At 37.2% G+C, this 11,799-nt stretch overlaps 1 protein-coding gene across 1 annotated transcript in view; it reads right to left on the bottom strand.

Annotated features, from left to right (window-relative positions):
- The window catches only part of Faf1 (Fas associated factor 1), a 424,408-nt gene that overhangs the window by 303,026 nt on the left and 109,583 nt on the right, over positions 1 to 11,799 (bottom strand). Inside the window, exon 4 of the mRNA XM_004639141.1 lies at positions 5,844 to 6,049. Coding sequence (XP_004639198.1) covers positions 5,844 to 6,049 — 206 coding nt within the window. The remainder of the gene's footprint in view (positions 1 to 5,843; positions 6,050 to 11,799) is intronic.

Below are 11,799 nucleotides of genomic sequence, written 5' to 3'. Positions count from 1 at the left end.
CACTAAGAAGAATATATGCAGTGTATTATTTGTTGAAACTGTACTTCCAATTTGATTTGAAACTGTCTCATTGCTATCTGTTTATCAATAAAACTTTAAAAAAAAAAAGAAAAAGAAATTCACATAATCCAAAGATACTCAAAAACTAAAAATTAAAACATGAAAAACAACATTTCATGCACCAGGACCCCAAAAACAAGCAGGGTTAGCAATTCTGATATCAGACATGGTAAATTTTGGCTAAAAGTGATTGGAAGAGACAAAGGACCATTGGACATACAAACATATAGATATATACAGAGCATTCCACTCCTCTACAACAAAAATGTATAATTTTTTTTTCAGTAGCACATGGCACTGGGCGTGGTGACACGTGCCTGTAATCCCAGCACTTGAGAGGCTGAAAAACAGGAGGATTACCAGTCCGATCTGTGTAGTGAGACCCAGACCTAGTAGTGATGGATCTGAAATGTGCAATCACTTTTTTTATTGTTATTTTTATTAGTACGTTTGCTATATATGATTACACGCATCATGGAAAATTAGTATGTGTACAGAACACATCTTGCTTTTTACACCTCCTTCCCCCTCTCTCCTTCCCTCCCTCAATCCATCTCTTAGTCCTCTGTAACTACTGTTTTAAAAATATCTATGTTTCAGATTAATACATGAAAGGAGATATATAAACCGTTGTTTGAGAGAACACTGCTCATCTGAAATGCATATCTTCAAAATGAAAAAAGTATGGACAAAAATTTAACTTATGTTTAGACTCTTAAATGTCTAATAAAATTGTTTTACAGTATCCCTTCACTTCAAAAAAAAAACCTTTATTGACTATTCCTTTACAGGTGTAATTATCACGTAACTTAATGTAAAAATTGAAACACGTCTGTTGAGGGGAAAAAGGTTGACTTCATGGGGAAATTTGATTTGGTACTACTCAATTCAATTTGCAACCACAATTTTGGAAAGATTCAAATTGATGAACCAAGGTACCAATGAAGTAGGTACAGTCGCTAGCACTGCACTGCAAGGACAGAACAATTACAAATACTATCAACCTTCAAATAAATCAATATATAATATAAAGCTTGCTTTAAAAGTTCTCTATTCTTTTTGAAGACAGGGTGTAGTTATATAGCCCAGGCTGGCCTTGAACTCGCAGTGATCCTCCCATCTCAGCCTCTTGAATGTGCCATCATACCCAGATTTGATGATAATAATTTTTATACCATGAAAGGAGGGAAAGCTTTTTTTTTTTAATTTTTATTTTTATTTTATTTATTTATTCCGTGTGTGTGTGTGTGTGTGTGTGTGTGTGTGTGGCCAGCTCAGCCCACCTGGGGGCGGGGCTGGCTGGCATGTGGTGCTGGGGGATTGAACCGCGGTCCCTGTGCTTTGCCAAGCTTGTTCCAAGTAGGTGCTTTAGACCACTGAGCCATCTCTCCAGCCCCCAAGGGGGGAAAGCTTAAGAGATTATATGATGAGAAACAAAGAAAATATCAATGGGAAGTAAGAGAATACACAGGAGAAATACATCCAATTAATAAACTAGCAGAAATAAATTTAGAAGACCCTTGGTGATGGAGAACCTGATGAAAAAGGTAAAATAGTATAAAAGTAAAAAGGAATAATTCACATACTAATGTATGTAAATATGCACAACTCACACACATACACTCTCAAAGTAAAAAAAAAAAAAAGGAAAACAGGCTTTTAATGGTAAGATTTACATATAAAAAAGAGGATGGGAAGAAGTTTTGACAGGGTATGACGGAAAGGAAGGAAGCAACATGCAGGAAATATGAGTGGAAAATAAGAGGAAGACTATTAATGAACTAAAAGAAGCACAAACAGCAAACATGAAATAACCTTTGGAGTGGGAAAACATTTTGTGATATGGTAAGGTATTATAAAATTAAAAGCAACAGCTAGCACTCTGAAGCACTTATAAACACGTGCACGTCCCGTCACTTATAAAACAAAGAAGACCCAATAATCCTCCTATGACATGGTGATATTTAAACTGGAGTATAAATTAGTCCAGCATTCTCATCTACCTTTGTCTAAGTAAGACAGGGCATACAGATTATGCAGGTGGCAGAGCTTTTCCCTCTGTGGTTGTGGATGGAAACTTTAGAAGATAATCCAATGGCTTAATTAAATCTCAACTAGTTAAACTCTTCTATACCCGGGACTAAGAGGGCCAAAAATTCCAAACTGTCCACGAATCTGTCACTTTCCTTCTCTGTAGACAGGTCCAGAGAGTCAGCAAAACTTTTATTAAGTTTCCAGAGCATGCTTTTGGAGGTGTGGCTGGCCAGTGTATACAGACTGCAGTGTATTCTGTGTTCTTCTAAGCAGAATGGACATGGACTAGGTACAGTGTTTGTGCTAAAGATTCCTAGTTCCATTGCTGCAACCCCTCAGGGGATACCCTTTAGACTCAGACACCCCTCCCACCACAAACCTCAAGAAGCTGGACTCAATGCCTGCTCCTACATTCACACCAGTGCTGTTTTCAGCTATATGACTGTGCCTTTGCAATTCTCCCAGCCCAGAGGGGAGGAATAGCGGACCTCTCTGATCTCATGTTATTTTTTTTAACTGAGTCACAGTCACCTTTTCCCAGATCCTCTCTAATAATGAGGATGAGTTGTCACTTCTTTTCTGTAGGTAACTCTCAGAACTACGGAAAACATGGAGATTTTCTGTACCTGCACAGAACAAATTATCTCATCCCCAAGTCAGTTTTTTGCTTGTTCTACTAAGGAATGGTAGAGAGATTCTAAGATGACTTCTCAACCCAACCTTGTCTAAATCTCACATGAAACAGTGAGAATTATCACGCCCATCCCTGTTCACTTGGCCATAGTCAGAGCTCCTCTCTGCCGAGGATGTTTCTCTATCTAGTAACAGAGACTATGCTCAAAATAAGATGCTGCTGCTGCTGCTACAGAAGCCCTGGAACATGTGAAACAGGATAATACAGGTTGGCAGCCTTCCCCTTGGAGGAGAGTAGAGTATGCATCCAAGAGGGGACACTGCCTATGGTACTTTTTCACCTGCTCAACTAAGAGCATGGGTATGTCCCAGCATACGGTGCTCTTGAACCTTTAAGATTACTAAGAACAAAAGAACTTGCAGCAGTGCCAAAGAATCTGCAATTCTATAGAAAGGCAGCAGAGGGAGCAAGAGATCACATATTCCTAAAAGACTGGGCAATCCTTCAAATTGAGAATTTACCTACATAAATCCAAAGATACATTCATAAAAGAGGTATGAAAAGCCCTAGAATCTCCAACTGGGGCAATTGGTAAAGGATTTTTCTTACATGAATCTTGTTCATAAAGTCTGAAACAGTTATTTTTTTTAATGTAGTCCCAATGGTTCCATGATACACAAAGAAACAGGGAAACAGCAAAATAAAGGAGCCAAAATAAATCTCCAGAAACAAATGCAAAGAAAACTGAAGGATATAAAGTTATCTGAAAATTAATTCAAGTAAATATATACTAAATGTATGTATGTGTAGTATAAAATATATACTAAAGGTATTAATGAGCTAAAGGACAAGTTCCAATAATTATATCAACAGATAGAAACTGTAAACGAAAAATACCAAAAACATTTTTTTTTTAATTTTGTGGTTAAAAACCACAATAACAAAATTGAATTCACTAGAAGGGTTCAACTGCACACCCAATAAAGCAAAAAGTCCATGAATTTGAAAACATTATATGAAATTATCCAGTCAGAGGATAAAAAAGAAAGCAATAAAAAGACTTATGGAATCCTACAGTAATTATGGTCTCAACCACTGTAAGAATCAATTTACTCATTACAGAAATCACTAAAGAATAGAAAGAGCCAGAAAGTTTACTTGAGGAAATAACGGACCAAAACTTCCCAAAGCTGGAGAACAAAATGAATATCCAGATTTAAGAAACCCAAAGCACTTAGCTAGGATAAAAGAAGCCAACACAGAAACCCTATTTTTTTTTTTCTTTTTTAAAATGTATTAACAGGGTCTCACTATGTAGATCAGACTCACAGTAATCCTCCTGTTTTCAGCCTCCCAAACTGGGATTGCAGGCAGGCGCCACCATGCCCAGTCTCAATCACTGTCTCAGCGTGCCCCAAGGGCGGGGCCAGCAAGGCTTGGGGGGGGGGGGCCACACAGAAATACATTTTAACCAAGTGACTGTCAAAAGTCAAAAACAAATACACAACTTTGAAAGCAGCCAAAGAAAAGTAACACAGGAACAAAAAGACCCTAAAAATACTGTGTGGATGTCTCAGTAAAGGTTTTATATATTAGGAAAGAGTCAAATGATATATTCCACTAAGAAACATAGTAATAAAGGAAAACAATGACAAAAAAGCTGTAAGACATACAGATAATAAGATGGCAATAGTAAATAACTTTTTAAAAGCTACCAATTAAGAAAACTGTAGGTGGAAAAACTTTTCTAAAGAAACAAAAGTTTTCCCACATTAAAGTGAGTTCATCAATCCCCAGTTCTGCACACACACACACACACACACACACGAAAAGTGAGTTCAGCACCGACTTTCTTTGCAAGAAATGCTAATGGGAATACTTACATTCAAACAAGGATTCTAGACAGCAATATAAAAGTATAAAATTCACTGGGAAAAATAACTGTATATACACAAATGCAGAATATTGCAGTAATATAGATTTAAGGGAAAATTATATTAAAATGTCAATCAATACAACTTGTGGTTCTACAATGAAATTGAATCAAATCAGCTAAAAGAATTTTATTCAACACATCTAATCTACATATAGCAATTTGACAGTGTGTTCAGAAATAGCAGGAATATATTTTGAGTTTCCTTTAAAAGGATATTATTTTTCCAACTAGCAAACAGGATGAAATAGAAATATGTCTCATACCTGATTTCTCTGCATTGAAATGTATCAGACAGTGCCAAGGTGATACTGAGAAGTATAGGCTTTTTATTTATTTATTTATTTATTTTTTGGAGGGTGGTGGTGGTGGGGTGAGACAGGTCTAAGTATATAGTTCAGGCTGGCCTTGAACTCACTATGTAGCCTAGGCTGGATGTGAACTCACAACAACCCTTGCCTCACCTCCCAATTCTCCTGCCTCAGCTGAGTGCTGTGACTACAGGTATGTAACCACCACGTCTGGCAATAACAGACTTTAACAAACAATTTAGCAATAAGGATTATGGCCTCAGAAGTAGGACTCAATGCTCTTATTAATACACCTGATGAAGTTCATTCCCTTCTTCACCTTCTTACATGTGAAAAAATAACATTCCTTCCCTTTGGATAAAGCAACATCAAGATGCCATTTTGTAGACAGAGAATAGTCATGCCCAGAAACAGAACACGTAAGTACCCTATTCTTAGATTTCCAAACTCCAAAAATGTGAAAAAATAATTTTTTATTCTTTATAAACTACCCATATTCAGGCTTTCTACTAAAACAGCACAAAACTGACTATATATATATATTGCATATATATGCATATAGATATATCAGAATTAGCTTTACTTGTAAAGCTTGTATACACTGCACTCTTATTGTCCTACTTTTTAAGCTCTAGATCTGCATCCATCCTAAAACAGAATCATAAATCATATATATATATATATATATATACACATATATCACAAGATATTCTTGAACATGTCTAAATATCAACAGTATTTAAAAATAGAATATCTGTTTCAATCTGCTTGTTTTCCTCTTCCTGTGAGCACACAACTCAAAAAATATAAATTTAATGTTTACCTAATTAAATATGCATTTATGAGGTCTTTACAGTAGAGAAATCCTTACCAACAGTACAGCTGTCTTCAAGCACCACATCAACATTTCTGTCTCTGTACTCAACCCTGAAGTCCAGCATCCGTGGTTGCCTTTCTACAATCTGCCTGGATGGCAGTACAGGTCGAAATGCTGAAGAGGAGGAAGGAGCAGGAGCTGGAGCTGAATGACTTGCTGGGTCAAATGCAGGTCCTGGTATGGTCTCACCACCATATTCACTAAAATGTTGACATAAAAAAAGGATTACCATCAACCAAATCATTACAGAATACTACTGAGGACTCTGTTCATCCTTGGCTTGTGTATTCTGCTTGTGAGCTTACCAACCCATGTTTGAAGGCCAAATTTAAGTTGTACCTCCTCCAGTATATCTTTTTCAGTAACTGAAGGCTGTATTATTCTCCCTCCCATTCTTGCCCTTTCATGTCAACAGTGCTATGAGCTGTCATTCATTAGATTGCACCTTGTGTTCTGTTGTAAAATGTTGTTTTAAACTCTAAATTAAAAGGTGTCTTCTCCAATCATTGTCAGAGTCATTATTTGGCTCATCAATGTTACAACTGTTTTAAAACTTTATTGCCCTTAAACTTTAATTTTACTTATCTCATCCCTGGTCTTAAGAGACTTTTATCTAGTATGCCAATAAAACAAAAACTACCATGAGAAATTTCCCTTATCTTGTTAACATCAAATCCACAAACGAACTCATGTATGCATTCTCTTTCCTTCCTATAAAATAGAAGAGATGGGGGAGAGCAGCTCAGCCCACCCTGAGGGTAGGGCTGGCGCAGCATGTGGTGCCCAGGATCAAACCACAGTCCCCTGCGCCTCCCTAAGCTTTCCGAAACGGGCATTTTAGACAGCTGGGCTATCTCACCAGCCCAATTATTTTTCTTTTGTATGCAAAATCTAAAATCATCTCATTCACTTAACACTCTTCCTTTCCAGTATCTTTGACAACTCTTCTGGAATCTTTTGGGGCTTTTTTTTTAAAAAAAAATAATTTAAATGAGAAACAAATAGCAATGAAACAGTTCCAAATCCAATTAGTAGGGCAGTTTCAATAATTAATACATTGCATATTGTTGTCTTAGTGGTTATTCATTGTACAAGATGCAGACAGGATATCCTGTCCACAAACACTATTAGAACAAATCTATTCACTGAATTAAGACAATGCAGCTGTATACCTATTCTATTTTGAATATACAGATACAAAATGGTTGTTCATTTGTATCCCCCTTTTTGTTTAGTTTTGCCAGAGGATTTTCCATTGTCATTTAAATATTGTAGATGCATGAATTCAGCAAAATATTCCAATATAGTCCAGTAGTCCATAATAGTAGTGGGTTTTCCATAAGACTGGCCACGTCAGAAGTTGTTGACTTGAGCCTTTTACAGCTCAGCAGGATCTTCTGAATAACTTTTAATGGTACCAACAATTGAACTCAAGACCTCATGCTTGCAGGTACCATGCAGCTGAGCTATACTGCAGCCCTTGAATAGCATTTAAACACACTCTAATTCCTTGCCCTCTTCAAATATAAAAATTTTGACTCTGCCTAATAGTTGTCTCATTTGCAAAATGAGAAAATAATTCTATTTTCACAATGCCTGATACTTAATAAGATCTTAAATTCAGTGTGTATACAAAGCCCTTCCTGGTCCTTTTCTCAGTCCAGGAAGTTTTTCTTTATAATCCCATGGATAAAGTTATTGGAATCCTATCAAGTTAATTCCAATCTACACTTCCAGTACAACTCATGGCAAGAATAAAAACAACAAGGCATATTTGTAGTTTTGGGGCACCAAGTGGTCAGTCCAGCCATGGCGATGGTTATCTGGAACAAAGGCCTCCACCCAGGGCCAAACCCAGGTTTTATTCAGTCATGAAGGAGGACTGGCTTCAGGATGAGTGAGACTGAGAAGCAGGAAGTAAATGAGTACTATGAGCTGGGTAGGTAGGAGGCGTGTATTTACCTTTACAGTATGCAGAGAGGATACGAAGTGAGTAATCTGCATCACACAATTGAAATATTATCTAATGTTTTGGGGTCTAGTGCTTTAGCTCTGATATGTAATCTTTCAAGCACCAGGAAGTCACATCTCAAGCCTCTTATCTTGTCATAGAAGCCTCTATCTCAAGGCTTGATCCCAGCCAACAGTGTGGAGCACTAGTTCTTCCTCCCGTCTGGACCCACCTCATATTAAAGAGAAGCAAGTGGGGAGTTTCGGGAAAGCATGCCTGACATCTTCAACGACTACCACCAACACCTTGGCTAGACCTGTATGTATTGCTTAAAGCCAATTGAAGGGATAAGGAAAAGTCATAGCCAGGTCTGTATACATCAATAGATGGAAACAGGGTCAGGCAAAGCCAAAATAGAGTTAACTGCTCTTCTTTCAAGCCAGGTCAACCCAGGTGGTCCTCCACAAGTATGTCCAAAGCTTAACTCATTAATGTTTCCTTATCCTGATCCCACTCCATTATTCCTAGTATCAGGAACCCAAAAGAGAAATCTGTGGTATTACCCTTGATTCCTCCTCTTTCTACTCCCACCTCTAATCAATCCTGTCAATTTTAATTAATTTTTTTAATGTATCAAGTACATCATCTACAGGCTCTCACTACACAGATCTGACTTGGAATGATCCTCCTGTTTTCAACCTCCCAAGCACTGGGATTACAGGTGCACACACCACCACACCCAGTCTTAATCGCTGTCCCAGTGTACTCTGGAGACAGGGCCAACAAGGCATGCCAGGGATCAAACCCCAGGATCAAACCACAATGGGGATCAAACCCCAGTCCCTGCATCTGCCTAAGCAGTCACGTTCATCTGCTGAGCTTGCTGGCCAGCCCCCACTAAGTATCTTTTGAATACATCTGCTACTATTCTCTGCAGCTGTCACCCTAACACCCCTAAAAATCACCTCTTATCAAACTAACACAAAACAGTTCGCATTATAATCCAAATAATCTCTTAATAGATTCTTTTGCTTCCTTGCACTCCACCCATGCCCTTCCTACAGCAAAATTAAAGATATAAATGTCTTCATATCATTTTCTCCTTCCATCTCTCAATTACTTTCCTTTGCCTTTTGATAAAATGGCCTGTGAGGCCCTGTATGAGCATAATGCAATCTACCCTCCCATCCTGGTCTTATCCCATGGTAGTACATCTCTATCCTAATAGACACAACAGCCTTCATTTCATCTCTCATCTTGACTCTTTTTATTTCATAGGACATACAAGCTATGCATTTAAGGAATACTCTTTCCCTCCCCCAACTCATTCTCACTTCCACCTTCCTTGTAGCTAATTATACTTACCCTCCATATTTCAGGTTATTTTTCAACTAAGTCTAGAGACTAGACTTAAGTCCCCACCACTAGCTATAACTATACAATTAGATGGATCATCATTTGGCATCTATTTTCCCATTAGAATGCAAGTTCTACCAGAACAGTTGTGCTTTTAATGACTGTATTCTCTATGGTGAGTTCCAGATTCCACATGTAGAAGACATTCAAGTATTTGCCAGACTAACAGAGAAAAATTACTTAAAACATTGGCATTTTCATAGCTTAACTGTAATTTGTATTATAACCTCTCCCCCCTCAATGGGGAAGGAAGTACGAGGGAACACAAGGAGTAATTCATTTCCAACATCATTTTGCATCTATCTTCCACCACTACCAGAACTCAAGACCAGCTCTAAAACATCTACTCCTAAATTTAAGGAAAAACAATGGACTAGAAACCTACATAAAAACAGTAATAATCAAGTACTGTTCTTACAAGTAAGCTGGAGAAAGTCACTAGTTTGCCACAAAACAGTCTAAGTAAAGAGATCACTTTTATTGTTGCTTTACTCTAAACACGTATTTCTATATAGTTTATTCTGTGGTGCTGAGGCTGACAATCTACAAAACTTTATTTTCCTTTACTAGATGATTCCTCATTAAGTTCTGCTGATAAGGGGATATAACATAGAGATTAACAGGAGGGTAGACAAGACTTTCTTCTTTCTGTTTGTATATATTTCCCTAAGCATCACCTATACCACCAGCCCTTTCCCTGCCTTTTTCATCTTCTTGTTGTTCTCTCTTTCTTTTGGTGTACCTATAGCCAGCTTCTCCATATTCACTCAGATACCAGTCACAGCTGGACGATGTGAATTCACATGTCTGATCTCCAGCTTCACGGATTCCCTCCGAGCTTCATAGTTGTTAATCCCACTGCTTCCTAAACTGAAAACTGGTGACCTCTTGCAGCAATTGTTACAGCTGAGTTTCCTCAGTTTTACTTTTTTGATTATATAATCAACCTTACATTAAATTTCCTCAACTGAAATACCTAAATCCTGACTGGATCCTGACCTACTGAAAAAGTTCCAGGAAACATATCTCCAAAGGTGGCACTCAGAAACTGGTCTGATTATGTCCTTAACCTTCAATTCATTGCTATCTTCTTGTCAACAGAAAATAGTACAGTGGTGATCCATGCCATGCCTTCACGTATTTATTAGCTAATTTATGTATGGCCAGTTATGATAGCATACCTACTGAAACAAGAGCATGAGAGAATTGATTTAATTATTCTGATGGTAAAAGTGACAAAAAGGACTAAAGGACGGTTTCTTCTGACACCAATGTGGAGCTTACAGAAGAAAATGACATACAAAGTCATGATACACAGCTGCAAAGTTTCAGATATGGCCTTTTAAAAAAGAATTTTTTATTTCTTCTGCCAGTATACATGACCCACCACAAGGTTAATAATGCAGGTTGCAGAAGTATAGAGGAAGTTGAATAAACCATAGTATGTCTCTTTATGAAAGTTAAGGTACTATATTGGAAGGAGAACCTAAGAGGTAAAGTGCTCTGGTTGGACTCAGATAAAAGCTAGAATTCTGAACCCCTAGAATCTCTATGTGCCTTTTATAAACAGAAACTCCTCCTCCTATAACTAAAAAGGCTAGCCTCTGCTTGTTTGAAAATTCTAATACTCCTACTTAGGACAGCTGCCTTGAAAAGGGATGCTTATACTCAGCCCTACCCACTCCACTCCTATTACCTCTAAAATCAATATCTAGTTATACATTAAAAGAAAAGGTATAGGGCCTTAACCAAAGAGAGATTATTTATATCTAAAACTATAATATTTTGATAAATTATGCTGGGCAAATTCTTACAAACAGATATAGAAATAAACTTCAAGTGTGTTTGACCAAAAGAGTTTTGATAAGACATAATATAATGTTAGGTTAAGAAGCTCTAAATACCTTTAATTGGCTAAATAAAACTTAAGTCTCAAAAGCGTCTACACTTTAGTGTAATCTAAAAGAAATCCAAGTGTTTAAAGAAACATGAATGCTGGAATGGGTTTGCAATATATAACCTATGTATGCACATACCCTGTAAGGTCATGGAGAACACTACATGAAAGCATTTTTAAAAAATACATTAGTAACAGACCCTATACTCTTGAAAAACAGTAGCTTTTTCTGTGAAATGACACCACTCAGACTTCTTAATAAGCATTATGAGATCTCAAAATGGCAGAGACAAATGGCAAAATATAGTAAGAAAAGGATTTGGACAAATACAATAATAGAAAAAAGTACCAATCAGAAGATTCCAACTTGCAGAGATTTTCATAAGTGCTTAACTAAATATGGTACTTCTAAGGAACAAAATTAAAGGCCAGGCCATTAAAATATTACTTGATCTATAGCAGTAGAACTTAGACCTGGAAGCCTATATCCTAACTTCAGTGACCAAAATGGAAAGTCGTATTTACTCCCAGTGTTTTGCAACATATGTTGGTTCATAGATATAAAAGCTCTAGGTTAAATGAGCAATCTAGGGGAGACGGCTCAGTAGAATAAGTGTTTGCCTGGCAAGCTCAAGGGTCTGAGTTCAATCCCCTGTTCTGGGGAAAAAAAAAAAAAAAAAAAAAAA

Source organism: Octodon degus, unplaced genomic scaffold, assembly GCF_000260255.1.
Source record: "Octodon degus isolate 3935 unplaced genomic scaffold, OctDeg1.0 scaffold00107, whole genome shotgun sequence".
Taxonomy (NCBI): Eukaryota; Metazoa; Chordata; class Mammalia; order Rodentia; family Octodontidae; genus Octodon; species Octodon degus.
The sequence above is the reverse complement of the archived record's forward strand: the minus strand, read 5'-3'. Positions and strand labels throughout refer to the sequence as shown.